The 21,602-nt window shown below is 43.1% G+C and overlaps 1 protein-coding gene across 2 annotated transcripts in view; it reads left to right on the top strand.

Annotated features, from left to right (window-relative positions):
- The window catches only part of LOC111951835 (heat shock 70 kDa protein 12A-like), a 47,979-nt gene that overhangs the window by 25,795 nt on the left and 582 nt on the right, over positions 1-21,602 (top strand). The window contains exons 4-12 of one of the 2 annotated variants that reach the window (XM_023970077.2): positions 2,341-2,527; positions 2,900-3,004; positions 3,663-3,779; positions 6,687-6,858; positions 9,888-9,974; positions 10,819-10,923; positions 11,180-11,438; positions 14,907-15,010; positions 17,369-21,602. The exon at positions 17,369-21,602 is cut by the window's right edge and continues 582 nt beyond it. In XM_023970077.2, coding sequence (XP_023825845.1) covers positions 2,341-2,527; positions 2,900-3,004; positions 3,663-3,779; positions 6,687-6,858; positions 9,888-9,974; positions 10,819-10,923; positions 11,180-11,438; positions 14,907-15,010; positions 17,369-18,000 — 1,768 coding nt within the window. In that variant the 3' untranslated portion in view covers positions 18,001-21,602. The remainder of the gene's footprint in view (positions 1-2,340; positions 2,528-2,899; positions 3,005-3,662; positions 3,780-6,686; positions 6,859-9,887; positions 9,975-10,818; positions 10,924-11,179; positions 11,439-14,906; positions 15,011-17,368) is intronic. The other variant, XM_023970078.2, reaches the window with a different exon arrangement.

Here is a 21,602-nt window from a genome sequence, read left to right as displayed (position 1 = left end):
TACCTACATGTTTCAAGTAGACCATCATTGTCCCTGTGCCCAAGAACGCCAAGGTAACCTGTCTAAATGTCTATCACCCCGGAGCACTCACATTTGTAGCCATGAAATGCTTTGAATAGTTAGTCAGGCTCACATCAACACCATCATCCCAGACACCCTGGACGCACTCCAATTTGCATACCCCCCAACAGTTCCACAGATGACGCAATCTCTATTGCACTGCCCTCTCCCACCTGGACAAGAGGAACACCTATGTGAGAATGCTATTAATTGACTACAGCTCAGTGTTCAACTCATCACTCTAACTAAGCTCATTACTAAGCGCAAGACCCTGGGACTGAACACCTCCTTCTGCAACTGGATCCTGGACTTCTTGACCGACCGCCCCCAGGTGGTGAGAGTAGACAACAACACATCCGTCACGCTGACCCTCAACACGGCCCCTCAGGGGTGCCTGCTTAGTCGCTTCCGGTTCTCCCTGTTCACCCATGACTGCGTGGTCACGCACAACTCCGACYCAACGGTAGTAAGCCTGATCACCAATGACGATGAGACAGCCTATAGGGAAGAGGTCAGAGACCTGGCAGTGTGGTGCAAGGACAACAACCTCTCCCTCAATGTCAGCAAGGCAAAGGAGCTGATCGTGGACTACAGGAAACTGAGGACCGAGCACGCCCCCATCCACATTGACAGGGCTGTGGTGGAGCGGGTTGAGAGATTCAAGTTCCTCGGTGTCCACATCACTAAGGATCTATCATTGTCCACACACACCAACACAATCGTGAAGAGGGCACAATAACACCTCTTCCCATTCAGGATTCTGTAAAGATTTGGCATGGGCCCTCAGATCCTCAAAAAATTATACAGCTGCACCATTGAGAGCATTTTGAGTGGCTGCATCACATCTTGGTATGGCAACTGCTTGGCATCCGACCGCAAGGCACTACAGAGGGTAGTGTGTACGGCCCAGTACATAACTGGGGCTGAGCTCCCTGTCATACCACACGGCACCAAGTCTGGAACCAACAGCACCCTGAACAGCTTCTACCTGCAAGCCATAAGACTGATAAATAGTTAGTCCGGGTAGCTATTTGGTTAACTATTTAACTATCTGCTACTGTTTATTATGCTCCAGTTTCAACTGTTCTGCCTGCTGCTATGGACCCTGACCTGTTCACCGGACGTGCTACCTGTCCCAGACCTGCTGTTTTCAACTCTCTAGAGACCGCAGGAGCGGTAGAGATACTCTTAATGATCGGCTATGAAATGCCAACTGAAATTTACTCCTGAGGTGCTGACTTGCTGCACCCTCAACAACTACTGTGATTATTATTATTTGACCATGCTGGTCATTTATGAACATTTGAACATCTTGGCCATGTTCTGTTATAATCTCCACCCGGCACAGCCAGAAGAGGACTGGCCACCCCTCATAGCCTGGTTCCTCTCTAGGTTTCTTCCTAGGTTTTGGCCTTTCTAGGGAGTTCTTCCTAGCCACCGTGCTTCTACACCTGCATTGCTTGCTGTTTGGGGTTTTAGGCTGGGTTTCTGTACAGCACTTTGAGATATCAGCTGATGTACGAAGGGCTATATAAATACATTTGATTTGATTTTGATTTGATTATTATCTATCCTGTTGCCAAGTCACTTTATTTCCAGTTATATGTACATATCTACCTCAATTACCTCGTACCCCTCGACTCAGCACTGGTATCCCGTGTATATAGTCAAGTTATCACTACTCATTGTGTATTTATTATTACTTTTATTATTATGTGTTATTGCTTTTCTATTATTTCTCTATTTTCTTTCTCTCTYCATTGTTGGGAAGGGCGCCGTAAGTAAGCATTTCACTGTTAGTCCACACCTGTTGTTTATGAAGCATGTGGCAAATAAAATTGTATTTGATTTGACTTGAGGTTCAGAAAGCCATTAATGACTGACAATGAGGGACTGATGAGGACACACTACTGTAGTCTGTGTGATTGACCTGAGACGTGTCTGTTGTCTGCAGACATATTTGTTCAGGTTGTAATATGGACAGGATACATTAATGCTTTGAAATGCATTCTGCCTTATTCAGACATATTGAGCCATTTGACACAAATAGAGAAACTGCACTGCAGGGAACTGTCTGGTGGTTTCAACAGATTAAAGATAGATGAAAATAAGATAAAAAGTAAACAGATGAAAGATAGAGGCCCACCCACAACCAAATTGGAGAATGTCCCCCTAATAAAGCACAAGATGCCGAAATATGCTATTTGTTGTAAAAAATGTATCAATTAGCTGCCATAACCCAGTTGTTCATTGGTTTAAATGTTTTGTGGTCTTTCCTAGACGCTGGGAGGGCGGCGACCCCGGAGTATCCAATCAGAAGACGCCTACCACCATCCTCCTGACCCCGGACAGGAAGTTCCATAGTTTCGGCTACGCAGCACGTGACTTTTACCATGACCTGGATCCTACCGAGTCCAAGCAGTGGCTCTACCTGGAGAAGTTCAAAATGAAACTCCACACCACTGCGGTAAAGACATACATGCACGCACACACACACATACACACACATATACACAAACACGTCCCTTATTACTGTCTGCCCTTGTGCAGGGCTGGCAGCTTGGCTGCCCTGAGCTGACTTTGCAGCAAGCTCTTGAAGTTCTGTGTTCTGTGCCAAGTAGGAGGAAACACAGCCAGTAACTGTTGGCTCAGGCTAGTGTTATTGCACATATTTCACCATAGAATTATGAATGGACATGATTTGGATAAGGCTATTCAAGTATGTTGGCTCAATCTGTCTTAGTGTTTATCAGTAGATGTCTGTATGGTGTTTCAATTCAAATATTACGATAACATGGAACTTTTGTTTTCTCTGTCATCGTTTCTTTCCCCCAATCAGAATCTCTCCATAGACACAGAACTCCATGCAGCCAATGGGAAGAGAGTAAAAGCTATTGATATTTTTGCATACGCTCTGGCGTTCTTCAAGGAGCAAGCACTTAAGGTAAAGTATTAACAGGTTCTACTGCACGGTTTATCTTTTATGCAAAACAATACACTGAGTGTACAAAACATTAGGAACACCTTCATAATATTGAGTTGCACCCCCTTTTGCCCTCAGAACAGTTCATCAGGGCATGGACTCTACAAGGTGTCGAAAGTGTTCCACAGGGATACTGGCCCATGTTGATTCCAGTGCTTCCCACAGTTGTGTCAAGTTGGCTGGATGTCCTTTGGGTGGTGGACCATTCTTGATACACACGGGAAACTGTTGAGCGTGAGAAACCCAGCAGTGTTGCAGTTCTTGACACACTCAAACCGGTGCACCTGGCACCTACTACCATACCCCGTTCAAAGGAACTTCAGTATTTTGTCTTGCCCATTCACCCTCTGAATGGCACACATACACCATGTCTCAATTGTCTCAAGGCTTAGAAATCCTTCTTTAACCCGTCTCCTCCCCTTCATCTACACTGATTGAAGCTGATTTAACAAGTGACATCAATAAGGGATCATAGCTCAGCTCATGTTTTGTACACTCAGTGTATATTGAGTACATGTATCTGTTATGAATTAGAAATAGCTCTTAATACACAGTGATAGTGCTGATGTTATGGTGGGTCAGGGAAAAGAGATACCGTGTTTAATGTGATCCCGTGCAGGAGTTAAGTGACCAGGCGGGTGCAGAGTTTGACAACACAAACATCAGATGGGTCATCACAGTGCCAGCCATCTGGAAAATGCCAGCCAAGCAGTTCATGAGGGAGGCAGCCTACAAGGTGGGTGGGCCCCTGTCAATCAACACACGTCCATGTGCACTCGCATGCAATCACACAGAGAGGCACGTACGCTCATGCATATACACACACAGACACACAGTCAAACATTCAATTGGAAGAACTGTCTGTCTGCTGTAGTCTGCTCTCAACATTTCAAACGACAATGTTGTTGCAGATCAAACCATCTATCCCCCTCAGTGTAAATGATGCTTCCGGATAGTCTCACCACTAGCTCTTAAGAGGAAAGCCATCTGTCGTTTGACAAAGGTACTGCAGGTACTTGGGAAAGAAAGTGATGACGGGGCATGATTAGCTTTGCCGCTGCGGTGATGTATCGCAGATAGGAGAGAGGTGGGTGGCTGCTCTGGAGCTGCCGTGGCAGACCACCTCCCTCTCTCCTGTATGGGGGCAGACAGACTGATCCACGACTGCGGTAGAGGAGAGGGAGGAGAGCTGGAGTGAGCCAACAGGGAAAGGGATTACTTCATCACTATGAGTCGTCCCAAGAGAGAGAGGAGATGAGGATAGGACAGTGGGACAAGGGATAGCAGGTAGTGGGTGCATACTGAGGATGAGAATAGGGGAAGAGAATGAAGTGGCTATTGTGAGAATTCTCAATAGATTGTGGGAATAAATATTATGACAAATACCTTGGTACTACAGATCATTAGACAGTATAGTGAAACTCCAGTGTATACTATTCCACGATACAGACATGCCGGCTCACAGCATCACAGCATCACAGCATAGTGACACAGGCAGGGTTGTTTGTTTCCCCCCCCAGAGGAGAAGAGGGGTGGGAGGGAGCTGCAGAGCTGTAGGATGAGCACATGGTAGGATAGGTGTGGTACTCTGTGTAGACTGTAGAGGAATGTCAGGGGAGAGGCCTGGAGGAATGGGTGTGCGCAGAGGGACGGGGGACTGGGGTGGGGGGGTGGGGGGTATAGTACATGAGAGAAGGTCAAATCCCACTGGGCAAAAACTGGTTGAATCAACGTTTCCACGTCAATTCAACAACAAAAATTATACTTGATGACGTTAAAACAACTTGGAAAACTGATTGGATTTGCAAAAAGTCATCAACGTAAGGGAAAATGTATGCACTCACTGGATAAGAGCATCTGCTAAATTAATTTGGTATTTTTTTTAACCCAACTTCTAAGCTAAATCCAACGACATGGCAACATGTTTTGTTGATTTCACATTGAATTCATGTTAGTTGACTGAAATGTGCAAATGTAAATCAAAACTAGACATTGAAATGACGTCTGAGCCCAGTGGAATGGGTGTGTCAGTCTGTCTGAGGCTGCAGCACTGGATAGAGACACCACCCTCCCCTCTGCAGTGAACAAAGAGGATGGGCTGGGGAGAGAGAGGGAGAAGGGAGGGGAGAGAGAAATAGAGAGAGATGGCGAAGGAGAGATGTGAGACGGAAAGGAGAGAGGCTTTTTAGATGGCTTGACCACTTGATATCTGCAGTGGGGATTGAGGTACAGTAAGAGGGGGAGGATGTTCGGTGGGGGGGGGGCAGTGGTGGTGGGGGAGGCTGCGTATCTGCAGTGACTCAGCATCCTCTGGCTTGATAATTTATTATTGGCACTGGGGGAAGCAGGCAGACCTCTCCCTTACCCGCTCCTCCCTCTTCAACTGTCCTCCTCCCTCTCCTCCGCTCCTTCACCACAACATGCAGATCTCACAGAGCGGAGAGATGTGATGCAATGCTCAGATTTTATACGTAGTCTGTCTTTTTCTGTGTGTATTGTGGATAGAAACACAAACCAGCCTGCACAGCATGTGTTCATTGTTTGCGCTCCATTGTTCTGTTGATCGATAGGTCTCCATTGTTCTGTTGATCGATAGGTCTCCATTGTTCTGTTGATTGATAGGTCTCCTTTGTCTCTGTTGTTCGATAGGTCTCCATTATTCTGTTAATCGATAGGTCTCCATTGTTCTGTTGATCGATAGGTTTCCATTGTTCTGTTAATCGATAGGTCTCCATTATTCTGCTGATCGATAGGTCTCCATTGTTCTGTTAATCGATAGGTCTCCATTATTCTGCTGATCGATAGGTCTKCATTGTTCTGCTGATCGATAGGTCTCCATTGTTCTGCTGATCGATAGGTCTCCATTGTTCTGCTGATCGATAGGTCTCCATTGTTCTGTTGAACGATAGGTCTCCAGTGTTCTGTTGATCGATAGGTCTCCATTGTTCTGTTGATCGATAGGTCTCCATTGTTCTGTTGAACGATAGGTCTCATTTGTCTCTGTTGATCGATAGGTCTCCATTATTCTGTTGATCGATAGGTCTCCATTGTTCTGTTGATCGATAGGTCTCATTTGTCTCTGTTGATCGATAGGTCTCCATTATTCTGTTGATCGATAGGTCTCCATTGTTCTGTTAATCGATAGGTCTCATTTGTCTCTGATGTTCGAATGCTGCAAAATCAGTGGTTGCTTGAGGAAATGTAAAAGCTTTTGGAAATTCCTTTTATGTTAGGATCGCATGATTTATCACTGAGTATTTTCCTGTTCAAATCTGTGGCTTGCCCAGATCCCCATACTTTCCGAAAAGCTATTTATCATTTAGTAGTGAACTAGATTGTTTTATATTAATTATGGTTGTGTTAAATGGTTCCAGCTGTAGATGGTATTTACACAGTATTGTATAAGTGTATGTAGACAGTATATTTGCTTTTACAAAATGTATTATTTGAGTACTGATGGCCATATTGTCTTACTTCCTATTCGGAGGTATCTTGAATCCTTAGCATACCCTGAATACTTAGCAATGAGGGTTTACCACAGCAACTTACTAGGACAGTTATTCACAATGCTAGTTTTATTGGGGTCCTGTTAAGGAAAAAGCAGATGTCCTGTATTTCCTGTCTGTGCTCTGCCTTCCTCTAGGCTGGTCTGGTTCCCCGTGACAACCCAGAGCAGCTGATCATCGCCCTTGAGCCTGAGGCAGCCTCCATCTACTGCCGCAAGCTCCGCCTCCACCAGATGATTGACGTTGGCACCAAGACCACCCAGAATGGTTTCAGCCCCACTGAGAATGTGGGGGCAGGGATGACCCAGGGTAAATCCCACCCTGCGACCCCACAGGCCAATAACAATATGAGCATCACATTGAACATCCCAATAATGTACCATATTAACATTTTGCATCCCCATGTGACGATTTCATACAGTATGTGCCTCTCATATTAATATTGATCTATAGATTGGTTATTGGTTGACAAGCATGCTTATAATTCCACAAGTGTTAAATCTGTTGAGTTCAGTCTGGATAACTGGTTGGCAGGGCAGAACCATCTTTCCACTGAAGTCAGGTCACAGGTTACTACAGTGATATTGTAGGTTTTTTATTGTGGTATTGTAAGTTTATGCTAATAGTCAAACAACCAGTGCCTTCAATTAATCTTAAACATACATTTCCTTTCAACGGAAAACATGTATGTGACAATATCCTCAGCTCTAACATCACTTTTATTGTCATATTCAGACACTAAAAATGCATGGACAAATTTCTAATAGTCACATTCCCTGTCTATTTGCCCTTGCTTCTTTTTCCTAAAATTCCAATGAATACTATGGGAACATTGGCCAATGTACTGTATATTTCAATGACTTTTTGTATTCAGGATGTAACATGGCAAATATACTGATATCTGATTGTACAGAAGGTCATTCAAACAGTAAATAATGCCACCTTAGAGCTGGTCCGTATTATCCAATGAAATCCAATCTAATTTGACAGCATGTGAATCAGCAATAGCAAATGACTCACTCAAGCCTTTCCTCTCTCTCACTCATCACTCTTTTTTTGTTTCGGGAAAGAGTTTTTGTTCTCCACAGATGATCTAAACCAGAGACTTAGAAGCGTAGTGCCCTTCAGTCCTATCTCTCTATGCTATTGACTGGGGATATGACTGAATGCCACTCACAGTAGCACTCACTTGCACGCATGGCAATTATTCATCTCCCCTTTTCTTTTAGTTCAACAGCTCATCAGCAGGGGGAATGTGTTTACACCTATTTTGGTTCAATTGACGTCACAGGGGCACGTGCCCCCTCAGATTTGTCCTGTTTAAAAATGAAAAATATTATTTTCTTGTTTTTCTTCTCTGTAATACTACTAGCCACCTAGCAATTTTATGAAGTTGGCTTTAGCTAGCCTGGATAAATTCCCAGTCTCTCAACCTCATAACTACTACATTTCAGGCTATCCATCAAGTCTTAGCTGGCACGCACAAAAAAAGCAAGCAATTACGAAACGTACTGAATAAGACTCACAATCCTTTACCCAGATTTTAGCAGAGATGCAGAGAAAAAAAGAACCACCAGTCCTTTAAAAAAAATAACCTCCAGTCAGGAGGATACAGACAGCTACATTTTTGGGGTTCATGACGCCCCTGATTGAATGCATTCTTCCTGTTGTCTGTGATCCGGGTGAGAGGCTGACATTTATCCAAGGTGTCAATTCAAAACTATATTCAGTCCTTGAATGCCAAGTATTTTATGACAAACATATCATTTCTACCATCTGTCTAACATACTTCCTGAATGTGATTCACTTGTTATAGTAGTACTGCAGCTTTAGTTTGAATTCAATATGATTCGCCCACACATTCAGTAGAGGAAACCCTGTAAGACAACAGTGTACATGGTATACTGTCTTTAATAAGATCTGAGATGAGCGATGATTTACTGTACTGTATAAACAATTATTGTTGATTCTGAATACTCAGTGCAACAATAAGAAAACAGTATTCGCTCTGTAGCTGGACACTTGTTGCCTTGCGGTTCTTGGATGAAGATCATTGCATTCATTGAATGGTCATTGCCTCCGTCATGGTTTACAACGCTCTAACCGCATGCTGTAACACAGCTGAAGGCTATTGGTGTCTCTTTGGAGCAGATGTGTTCCTATGTTTTTTCTTTATAGACTCTGTTAATGGCCTGTTTCAGGCTGTGTCTGGTCAGCTTATGAACACATACTGTAAGACTAGCAGAGTTTGTATGTTTCCTGTATATCTCTACATTCCTGTAAAATGCTTAGTTTATTGTCCAAAATGGTGCTCGAAGTGTCCCAAGGCTATATACAGGATTTCAGAACTAGCGAGGTCAATGTAGCGCGATCCAATGGATATATCTTTTATTAATAATAATTATGGAATATTAAGTTGGTTTGAAATAAACCCTGTGATGAATAGTCAGATTGTGTGTAGGCCTAGTGCCTTGCCTCCAGCAGCAATGCAGAGGTCAGAGAGAGGTCGGAAAAAAAGAAGAGGGCGCAAGTCAATATCCCCACGTCTAATACTGGGGTTTCCAACAGGATGTTACAACTCTTTTTGTGTTGGAAGAGAAGTGTACTCTCTGTCCAGCTGCTGCTGTTTCCTCCTGACATGAACTTTCCCATAACGGCTGCTCCTCTCCTCGAGCAGCTTCCACCATCGCTAACTCACAACATTCTCACAGCGTTTCTGGAAGGTTATTTCTTCGTTTTGTTGTCTGTGTTTTGACATGTCGATGGAAGAGGTAATGGTGACATAGATAGACCCCACTCTCACGCCTTCCTGAGAACTAATAGGAGTAGGAAATTCCTCATTCCCCTTTGTGTTTCCCCCTCTGTTGGAGGAAATGTCCTTCTGACATCTTGATCGCCGTGGTCATGCTACTACTACTGTCTCTTTGTGTTTTCAGTCAGTGATTACAAGGTCCATATGTGATTAATCCCATCATTAGCCCATAAGTACTGATCATAAGAGAGTTCTCCAGTTTTGAATATTGAGTGTAAAATGTGCTTATTCTCTCATACCTTTGCAGCTAACACATTTTTTCCCTATGTAGGAAGAACATTTCATCAGCAACACACTGATAAAGCACAGTTTCAATATGAATACATGAATTGAAACACTAGAAACTGTCAACACAGAATCTCTGAGATGGGTACCTGCGGTTAAGCCATGTTCTAGAGACTTCACATCTAGACATCATATAGCCCTATCATCCTGTTGCTTGACTTACATTGTATGACCCACACAGCTTCACCAAAGCGCTTTCACCCTTCTCACACTCGGTCATTCTCTCTCTGTCAATAACCAGCCAAGGAGCATGTCCGGAGCAAACGGCAGAGCCGCACCTTTTTGGTGGAAAATGTCATAGGGGAGCTTTGGTCGGAGCTGGAAGAAGGTAGAGTCTCTTTCTCTCTTTTACGCTTCTGTTTCTCTCTCCCTCCTTCCTCTCTCTACAGTATTTGCTCTTGCTGTTTCTTATACTGCTGATCATGCATCGTGCTGGTTATTCACTACCCTAAAAAACAACGACATGCTTATTGAGTGGGAGGATCTTCTCTACTTAATATATTTCTAGTTTTTGCTTATAACCTTATGCTTTCACGGTCTAATCGATTACTTTTCTCTACTAATCAAATGCTTCCTGTAGGTTTGGCTGGATGTTGACATGTCAGGGATCATATGGTTGTTTACATCAGTGGTTCCCAACCAGGGGTACTAGGACACCTGGGGGTACTTGGCCTATCCACAGGGGGTACTTGAAAAGACTTATGAGACCATAGGCTTACTGGTAAAATGCACATAAGGGGGTACTTCAGGGGTACTCCAAGCAGAGCAAAATTCAGTTGGTGCTACAGTAAGCAAAAAAGGTTGGGAATCACTGGTTTAAATGATCACATAGTGATTACTGTGGGCACGGTGATAATATAGGTTATTCACTGTATGAAAGGACTGAAATCCAGTATAGCAATTGGTTTCTCCTCTATCTCCCTCCTCCATGCCCCTGTTGTCCCAGTGTTATAGTAGCTGCACTGTATCTAGGTCGCCAGTACCCACTTGGGATTTTAGGCCGTGACAGTATCATGACTACTCGTGTTCAACATCCTCTGAGTGTGTCCCAAAAACAGAAGCTGCTTTTAGACGAAAATGTTAGAAGTCATGCTTCAGAGGCGTTATTGGCTACCGCTATAGTCTTCTGCCCCTTGTCCTCCAATGACGTTTCTCTCGCTCCATGTCGCCAGGTGACCGCTATGTGGTGGTTGACTGTGGTGGCGGAACGGTTGACCTCACGGTCCATCAGATACAGCTCCCAGAGGGACATCTCAAGGAGCTCTATAAGGCCTCAGGTACAGAGACTGCTCAATGCTCATATAGCAGCTCTTGCTGTATGCATGTCACACTGAAATGGATCTAGGCAGTGTCCTCAACACAACAACAATCACATTATTCTGGCTGTTATATTGCATTGTGGGGTAGATGCTTGGACTCCTAGACTAAAAAATACTTTCATAGCAGAAGTCTAGCGGTAGGGTTAATCAGGGTCCATGCAACCAACCAGTCATTTGAGCTGTTATTGACCGACACTCATTTTCGCCTTCTCAGGCGGTCCTTATGGCTCCATTGGTATTGACTATGAGTTTGAGAAGCTCCTGTGTAAGATCTTTGGGCCCGACTTCATCGACCAGTTTAAGATTAAGCGGCCGGCTGCCTGGGTGGATCTGATGATCGCGTTTGAGTCCAGGAAACGGGCGGCGGCCCCGGACAGGACGAACCCGCTGAACATCAACCTGCCCTTCTCGTTCATCGACTACTACAAGAAGTTCAGAGGTCACAGTGTGGAACATGCCCTGCGCAAGAGCAAGTGAGTGTGTGTGTGATTAGGGAGAAGGGTTGGAGGATTGGTACAGGATACCGCGCACACCGAAAGTCTAGAGCTCAATCAACTCCCTATTGAGTGAATACCCGATTACCCAAGCATGTGTCTGAATAATATGTCTTAGCTGTCAGATGTAATATACACTGAGTGTACAAAAAATAGGAACACCTGCTCTTTCCATGACATAGACTGACCAGGTGAATCCAGGTAAAAGCTATGATCCCTTATTGATGTCACTTGTTAAATCCACCTCAACAGTCAGAAGCAGGTGAAAAAGGTAACTCAAATAACCAAATTCAACCAATCTAATTTCCGATTCCTACAAAATTGTTTGATTACAGAAGTAGCAAAACTGTACTTCAAATCTATGATACCCACTTAACATACTGCTTGACCAGTTGGGCCCAAGCTTGCTGTACAACATTAAAACCCATTCAGTCATTCTACAAACAGGCTCTCAAAGTGCTTGATAGGAAGCCCAATAGCCATCATCACTGTTATATCCTCAGAAAGCATGAGCTCCTGAGTTGGGAAAATCTTTTGCAATACACTGACGCATGTCTTGTATTCAAGATCCTAAATGGCCTGACTCTCCCTCCACTTACTTTTGTTAAACAGAAAACCCAAACCCATGGCAGCAGATCCACAAGGTCTGCCATGAGAGGTGACTGAATAGTTCCGTTAAGGAAGAGCACCTTTAGTCAATCTGCTTTCTCTGTGAGAGCTTCCCATGTCAGGAACACACTTCCATCAGACACACACAACTGCACCACCTATCACACCTTCACAAAAAACATGAAGACATGGCTAAAGGCCAATCAGACTTGTGAACATAATCCCTAGCTGTGTATTGCCACTTTCCATGTTGTCTGTAACTTGTGAGATGTGGAAACACTGTTGCTTTTATATATTTTGTTTTGTTGCTTTTCGTGTTATGTTCCTCTGTCTGTGTGCTACGTGTTGCTTGTTCTATGTTGCTCTGCATGTGCTCACTGCTCGTTGTTTGTCTGTATTGTTATTGTAATTGTTTTTAATAACCTGCCCAGGGATTGCGGTGGAAAATTAGCCGGTTGGATAAACCGGCACTTTTACAGAAACGTTGATAAATGTGCACTGTCCATGTAAAAATAAACTCAAAAATAAACTCAGTGTAGATAAAGGGGAGGAGACAGGTTAAAGAATGATTTTTAAGCTCATTCTTAGGAAGAAACTCACTATTAGGAAGTTATGCTTTGTACACTCAGTGCATGTTTACTTGGTGTATGTATCCATGTGAATACACACAAGCTTCCTCTGCACAGATTTCAATTCCATTACCCAAACATTTAATGACCAACTTGTGACATATTACCATATATTTTCCATTATATACCAGGGAATTCAGAATTCACCACCTTTCCCACCCCACTACCTCAGTCAGCTCATTAAGAGACAGCAGGGGTCTCTATACTCAGCCAGACTAGAGAGTGATATCAGAGTGATACAGGGTCTTTATGTAAGCAAGCTTTATTTGAATGTTATTCAGTCATTTTTTGTGAATTCAAGTGCACAATACTGCACCAAACATTAATTAGGGTAAAACTACTACTGTACATACTACAGTGTGTAGGCAGGAAGAAAGCATTTTAGACTTGTGTCTTGGCTGAAATACTTTGAACTGAATGAACCTGAGTGAGAATACTTAGTCAGTTACTTACGCTAGTCTAGTGTATTGTACATACACTAGACTAGTATCTCACTTTGATACCACCCTGTAGTCTGGGTGTTAACAGTCATGTCTTGCATGCGTACAGATTTTAATCTCTTATGAAACTCATGGGACCCTTAAAGACATTCAGATTCCCGAAACCTGAGCCTCCAGCGGTCCTGTGGGTCCTCTGACTCAGTCATAACTGTAAATAATTTTGTCTCACTCTGCTGGAGAAGCCTTTGTGTGAAAGAGTGTGTGTATGTGTGCCATGGCAAGCACACACACTCACAAACACCTGGGAGAATACTCAAACGATACAAGATGGATTCTATATACTCCTATAAGATATGTTATATGGGTTCCCCAGTGGCGCAGCGGTCTAAGGCACTGCATCTCAGTGCTAGAGGCGTCACTACAGACCCTGGTTCGATTCCAGGTTGTATCACAACCGGCTGTGATTGGGAGTCCCATAGGGCCACAATTGGCCCAGCGTCGTCCGGGTTAGGGTTTGGCCGAGGTAGGCCGTAAATAAGAAATGGTTCTTAACTGACTTGCCTAGTTAAAATAAAGGTTAAATAAAATGTTGCAACAAGAGCAGAGTGAGGGGAAGGAGTATACAGTACATATAAAAAAACACTGGTCCCATGAAAGGAACTCACGTGAGCTACTGTATGGAGGCAGACACCACTTATCCATTGTTCTCCTACAGACATAAATGTAACCTACCAACTCAATTTGGGTTTTATCTAGCAACATTTTAAATTGTGTTTTCTTTACATTGGATAAAAGAAGAGACTCAGAGCCACAAAATGGTTTATCATACACTGCATTTGAGGAACAATGGGAAAGTAATTCTGCTTTGAAAGTTGATAAAGCTGTAACCCCACCTTTGAGAAAATGGCCCTTGAATGTTTTCCTACTTGAGAGCTCGTCTTTGTCTAAACCCCTTCAGCATCGTTCACACCCTCTTAAGCCTTGGCCTCATATGGGAATCCGGAGATGGATGGGGCTATGTGCTAAACAGTGTGAGTAACCAACTAGCTAGCTAACATTAGGCTATAACTAGCAATGCAAATGGTTTTCTGAGATACAAATAATATTACAACACAGCGAGCCAGCAAACTAACGTTGGCTAGCTAGCTAACAGTATGCTTTAACTTCCAATTAAAACGACTTTCTGACGAAATTAGAAACGTATAATATCTGACTCTTTCCCATATACATGGATGAACGGTTGTTTGGCCTGTTGTGTCAAGTCACTCCGGTTCACACTGACGGTGTACAGAAAGTAGTCCAACACAACTTTTTCCCACTGAAATTCAGGACAGCAATGTTGTTGAGAGCAGTAGCAACACTTTTGCAGTTCTCCTTGGCTAACATATCTTTCATAAAAGCCTCAGTAGCAAGGACACATATGTTCAAATGTCTCTCCTGTGAACTAGTGACATATGCCCAGCTTCCTGAAACGGGTCACCAATATATTCCATAGAGAGCTCACTGTGTTAAATCTCCATATAGATAATATACCAAGCACAAGGGGTAAAACGTAATGGAAGACACAGTGATTTCCTTATATCCAGTCAGGGGACTGTAAAAAAGGTTTTGTTTCCTAAAGACATCATAGGCCACATACTGTACTGACAGAGAAGGAAGACTGGTTCATGGTGCATTGTATCAGTGCTTTTACAGTAGCCTACCAATCTACTGGTAATCAGAGCAGGGTCAATAATGGCATGCTTATCTCTCCTCTCTTGTCTCTGCAGTGTGGATTTTGTGAAGTGGTCCTCCCAGGGCATGCTGAGAATGAACCCTGATGCCATGAATGCCCTCTTCAAGCCCACAATAGACCACATCATTCAGCACCTCAGTGAGTAGCAGCTCTTACTAATACAAACCCCATTTTTTTAAACACTGAGGGACTACATATACAGTCGTGGCCAATAGTTTTGAGAATGACACAAATAGAAATTTTCACAAAGTCTGCTGCCTCAGTTTGTATGATGGCAATTTGTATATACTCCAGAATGTTATGAAGAGTGATCAGATGAATTGCAATTAATTGCAAAGTCCTCTTTGCCATGCAAATGAACTGAATCCCCCAAAAACATTTCCACTGCATTTCAGCCCTGCCACAAAAGGACCAGCTGACATCATGTCAGTGATTCTCTCGTTAACACAGATGTGAGTGTTGACGAGGACAAGGCTGGAGATCACTCTGTCATGCTGATTGAGTTTGAATAACAGACTGGAAGCTTCAAAAGGAGGGTGGTGCTTGGAATCATTGTTCTTCCTCTGCCAACCATGGTTACCTGCAAGGAAACACGTGCCGTCATCATTGCTTTGCACAAAAAGGGCTTCACAGGCAAGGATATTGCTGCCAGTAAGATTGCACCTAAATCAACCATTTATCGGATCATCAAGAACTTCAAGGAGAGCGGTTCAATTGTTGTGAAGAAGGCTTCAGGGCACCCAAGAAAGTCCAGAAAGCGCCAGGACCGTCTCCTAAAGTTGATTCAGCTGCGGGATCGGGGCACCACCCGTACAGAGCTTGCTCAGGAATGTCAGCAGGCAGGTGTGAGTGCATCTGCACGCACAGTGAGGCGAAGACTTTTGGAGGATGGCCTGGTGTCAAGAAGGGCAGCAAAGAAGCCACTTCTCTCCAGGAAAAACATCCGGGACAGACTGATATTCTGCAAAAGGTACAGGGATTGGACTGCTGAGGACTGGAGTAAAGTAATTTTCTCTGATGAATCCCCTTTCCGATTGTTTGGGGCATCCGGAAAAAAGCTTGTCCAGAGAAGACAAGGTGAGCGCTACCAGCAGTCCTGTGTCATGCCAACAGTAAAGCATCCATCCATGTGTGGAGTTGCTTCTCAGCCAAGGGAGTGGGCTCACTCACAATTTTGCCTAAGAACAAAGCCATGAGTAAAGAATGGTACCAACACATCTTCTGAGAGCAACTTCTCCCAACCATCCAGGAACAGTTTGGTGACGGACAATGCCTTTTCCAACATGATGGAGCACCTTGCCATAAGGCAAAAGTGACAACTAAGTGGCTCGGGGAACAAAACATTGATATTTTGGGTCCATGGCCAGGAAACTCCCCAGACCTTAATCCCATTGAGAACTTGTGGTCAATCCTCAAGAGGCGGGTGGACAAACAAAAACCCACAAATTCTGACAAACTCCAAGCATTGATTATGCAAGAATGGCCTGCCATCAGTCAGGATGTGGCCCAGAAGTTCATTGACCGCATGCCAGGGCGGATTGCAGAGGTCTTGAAAAAGAAGGGTCAACACTGCAAATATTGACTCTTTGCATCAACCTCATGTAATTGTCAATAAAAGCCTTTGACACTTATGAAATGCTTGTAATTATACTTCAGTATTCCATAGTAACATCTGACAAAAATATCTAAAGACACTGAAGCAGCAAACTTTGTGGAAATTAATATTTGTGTCATTCTCAAAACTTTTGGCCACGACTGTACTGTAGTATCTGAGAGATGTAGCCTGTGATGATTATACAGTAGGAAGCTGTCAATGTGTTTGCCTGCAAGGGTTGAAACCTGAAAGGCAAATCAGCATGAGTGAAAGACTCAGTGTGGAAATGGTGTCAGTCATCCATTTTTATGAGCTGAGATTTCTGAACTTACATTCAAAATGGCTGAGGTTCCCAATGGTTTAGCAATCTTAGGTTTAGCAATACTGCAGCCTATCTAATGCTAATCTAATCTATTGGCCCTGCTGCTGTCTTGAAAAAGAGACATATCTCAACTGACCTAGATGAATAAAGCATGATTATGTTTTCAGTTTAGATCATCTCCATACAGTATGTGAGCTTCCCACCCAGGCTTAATTGAAAGCATGCCCATTCCATTCCAAGCTCAAGGGAGTTGAGATCCCGAAGAGTCATTTGGGGAGTGCACACTGTACCCCTAAGGGTTCCTCTCACTGTACATTGAGCAGTTTTCCCAGTACTCCCACCTAGAATAAACCAACCTACTACAATAATGCATGCAGTGTTTTTGGACAGAGAGTAAGAAGTGGGTCACATTACTGAATTCCTAGAGTAAAAAACTGGTTTGTTGAAGAGGTTTTTAATGGAGTTACTAATGGCATAACACATAGTCATCTGATAATACCTGCAGAAAATTGACATTTGAATAATACTTCACATACTGTAGAGTAGAACTCCTGTTGAATAAAAACTCTCTTCCTTTCAGCTGACCTCTTTGATAAGCCGGAGGTGTGTGACATCAAGTTCCTGTTCCTGGTGGGCGGCTTCGCTGAGTCGCCGCTGCTGCAGCAGGCGGTGCAGAACATGCTGCATGGCCGCAGTCGCATCATCATCCCCCACGACGTGGGCCTCACCATCCTCAAGGGGGCCGTCCTCTTTGGCCTGGACCCCAGCGTCATCAAGGTGCGCCGCTCGCCCCTCACCTACGGCGTGGGCGTCCTCAACCGCTACGTAGAGGGCAAGCACCCACCTGACAAGATGCTGGTGAAGGACGGCAAGCGCTGGTGCACCGATGTCTTCGACACCTTCATTGCGTGCGACCAGTCCGTGGCCCTGGGCGAGACGGTGAAGCGCAGCTACACGCCCGCCAAGCCCAGCCAGCAGGTCATCATCATCCACATCTACTGCTCGGAGAAGGAGGGCGTGGGCTTCATTAGCGAGCCGGGCGTGAGGAAGTGCGGCACGCTGCGGCTGGATGTGACCGGTACGGAAACCAGCGCCGCACGCCGTGAGATCCAGACGCACATGCAGTTCGGAGACACGGAGATCCGGGCCATGGCGGTGGACGTGGCCACCTCGCGTACTGTCAAGGCTAGCATCGATTTCCTCGCTCAGTAAATAGGGTGACAGAACCAGAGGGTCAAAAGGTCATAGGAAGTGAAACCTCCAGCAGCACAGCACACAATGAACCAGGGGACAGTGGCTAGAATGCTGTAGCAGTATATTGATCTTTAGGCCTGTTCAAATTCCCTGTAGCATGATAAGTGCTAGTTTGTTTCTGCTTTAGCTAACTCCTTGGTCAGAAACAAACAAGCACTCAGGTTTTCTACCATCTGTGTATGTACTGTGTGTAGTCTTAAATGCAGGCTATATTGATGTGCTCTGCTCTAGAGATTTACACAGATTTGCAGATTTTGCTACTGATACATGCAGCCTTGTTTCAGGTTCATTGTGTGTTATCTGTCGTTGTGTGCTGTAGCTGTTTTAGGTCATGGTAGATGGATACTGTAGTACTCCTCTTACAGTGACAACATCATGCTATGACACAATGCTGCACAAACCTCAGTGTCCTCTTCAACCCTGGCTCATGGGACCGTCTTTTCATAACTCCTATGATTATTAAGACATTTAAAACCGAACCCCTGGGGCTTCCATGAACATGCAGTTATATACACTAGCATTCAGATACTTAACCTACTCATCAGACCAGAGTTTTGAGTCATGGTTGGAGACCACCTGAGATGACGAGGGAAGGCAGTGGTTCTCCAACAAAAACACTCCATTTGATCAGTTTTCAACAGTAAAACGTTACAGCAGGGGTGTCAAACTCATTCCACAGAGGGCCGAGTGTCTGCAGGTTTTTGTTTTTTCCTTTCAATTTAGACCTAGATAACCAGGTGAGGGGAGTTCCTTACTAACTAGTGACCTTGATTAATCAATCAAGTACAAGGGTGGAGCGAAATCCCGCAGACACTCGCCCCTCCGTTGAATAAGTTTGACACGGATAGCGTTCGAATCTGTATTTATCTCTACCGTCTCCTGTGGTTAGGCCCAAGATGTCATAAAAAGGAGTTCTATAACCATACGAAAACAAACTTGGTGCATTAGGTTTAAAAAATGTTGGTCAAATTTAGTCAGACAGTCTCCTATCCTGTCAACAATATATGTTTAATGGTTTATTGTGTACTGCGAACAAATCTATGTGTTAGAAATATAGACAGACTAACATCCACCTGTTTAGACACCAGGCTTGATTGTCAAGACATTAATTTCTCACAAACAACGTAAAAATCCACCTCACTGGTTAATATGTTGCGCTGATCCACAGCCAAATATAAATCCTTGAATGTGAAAAGTGGCAGAGTTGACAATGCTGCTAGCTGCACCTGCAAACTGATTTGAATATAACCATTGCCATGTGCTTTGTTGTCGCCTTCATTTGTTATGCTTATGATTCAACGGAGGACAAAAAGCCACTGAATTTCCTTTTTGAATATTTCAAACGAGGAGATTTCTGTACAAGTGCAGGCCCTTAAAAAGGAAAGATTACATTTGAAAATATGTTTATTTCTGTAAATACAGTATTTAAATATTGTACAGATTTTCAGCGTTATTATTTTAGCAGCTTTAGAACAGAGAGTGTGTGCTTTCAAGCAGACACCTTATTTCATTATTCTCACCAGCCATGCATGGCATGTGTCAAGGCAGAATTTTAATGGCATATTCATCGACAATGAGTGAAAGTGAACATTGCCTGTGTGTTGCTTTGGGATTGAAAAAAGAAACTTGAATACCTTTGCCCTTAAAACATGACCGGTTATTGTTATGGAACATGGAGTTTCTTTGGGTTGGGAAAATCCTTTAAAAAATGTTTTTATTATTAAATGTTTTTACTGTTATTGGTAAGACAGGTACACATGGACAAGAAACAAGTGACAAGACCAAACAGGACAAAGATTTCCCCTCCCACAGAACTTCCCTAACCCATAGTTTGATTAGTGGTTCACAGTAGCAGTCTACAGAGTCATGCGCTGATGAAAGAGCAATTACGTTTCTTTCACTACAGATGTAGGATCTTAATTTGATCCCTCTTTTGTTGATGAGAATTTTCCTGCACAGCAGGAAGTGCAAACTTGTAGTATATTCAAGGTTTAAAAAGGCTTCTAAAGTTTGTAATTTCCACTTTAACATTTCAGACTCGATTTGCCCTAACTTAAAATGTATCATACCCTACAAAAAATGGCCATTAATTATAATCCACATAATAATTCACATTTCCTGTTGCTGCTGGATTATTTGACAAATCGACTCAAATTAAGATCATATATCTGCAGCCTCATGCATAGGTGCTACAGATATTTCCATGTGGGTAAATCATTTTGTTTGCTTTGTAACTGTCAATTTGTATTTAGTTTAGATTACATTTTTTAAATTGGTTTGGTTTATGAAAAACCTGTATTCGGTTTATGAAAAACCTGTATTCTACATTCAAATGATCGATAGTAAATCTTTGTTGGCTCTTTCTAACGACAGTAATTGCCAATTCAAAACTATCCTTCAACCACCCTGCAAATAATATAAAGTGACAGTTCCAAATCTCTGCCCTTCTCTCCCAAACAATAGTAATACAAGAGCAATAACACCTTGCAATTACAAGGTATTGTTTCTTACCACGATTTAACACAACCATTAAACATTTTTGTGCTGTGCTTCCATTTTAAATTTGCTTCAAGGCTGCAGCTACTGGAAGCTGCGGTTCAAAGTACTATCCTCTAAATCAAGTATCGATGGAAGGAAGGAAACAACAAAATAAAAACAACTTGATTTTTAAAGATTGTGAAAATCTATAACCTTGTTCAATGAAAAATAAAGATACAATTAATAGCTTTTCACTCTGGGAAAAAAGTTTATGGCCCATTCAATAATCTACACAAATTAATGCCTAATTTAAGATGAGATGTCCGAACTATTCACCATATAGATACAATTCATGTCTCTAGTCTTGATTCAAGACAGAGGTAGTCTATTACTCACTAGTAACTGATGGTCATATTGGATTTGAATTTATTCTGTTTCCTACAATAGCTGCAGTTCGTAGATGTAACAAGTTATAGCGCAGACGATGCAGGATAACCTTACTTGAAGGTTTATGGTCTTTCTTCAGTGTTCCTCTATGAGAACCCTACACTAAGGGGTTTAAAACTCATTTAAATGAGATCTTCACGGAAAAACTCTGAATTTAGGTTGGGCTCCGTTGATTTGTTGATGTGAAAAAGTGCACAAGCTTTGATCTACGATGCTGCCTATGGCACTCTCCTGCAATGCACGTTTTGCATGAGTAACTCTTTACGAATGGTGAGAAAACATAATTTCTAACAACACTTTTTTAGGTTTGAGGTTTAGGTGTGGTGATAATGTTACACCACCATGTGTGGAGAAAAGTGTAGCCTTTTCAACTCCAGATGCAATGACAAATGAACCATTAACTGTGAAGGCAACGTTTGCACATGTCCCAATCACTCATCTCACCCACTGTTATCAGAGCAGATCTGTCCAATCTATGGAAAGCCCTGAAGTGCTTTCTCCATCCTAATAACTAATATCATATTAATCTATATGTCATGTTAATCTAGCTGCACCTTCCCCATCCCCACCATTATATGGAGGTCAATGTATGACTACTAAGTTGAAGGAAATAAAAATACATCATTTTGTTTCTT

This window comes from Salvelinus sp. IW2-2015, linkage group LG25, assembly GCF_002910315.2.
Source record: "Salvelinus sp. IW2-2015 linkage group LG25, ASM291031v2, whole genome shotgun sequence".
Taxonomy (NCBI): Eukaryota; Metazoa; Chordata; class Actinopteri; order Salmoniformes; family Salmonidae; genus Salvelinus; species Salvelinus sp. IW2-2015.
Note: the sequence above shows the minus strand (reverse complement) of the source record. Positions and strands in the feature narration are given on the sequence as shown.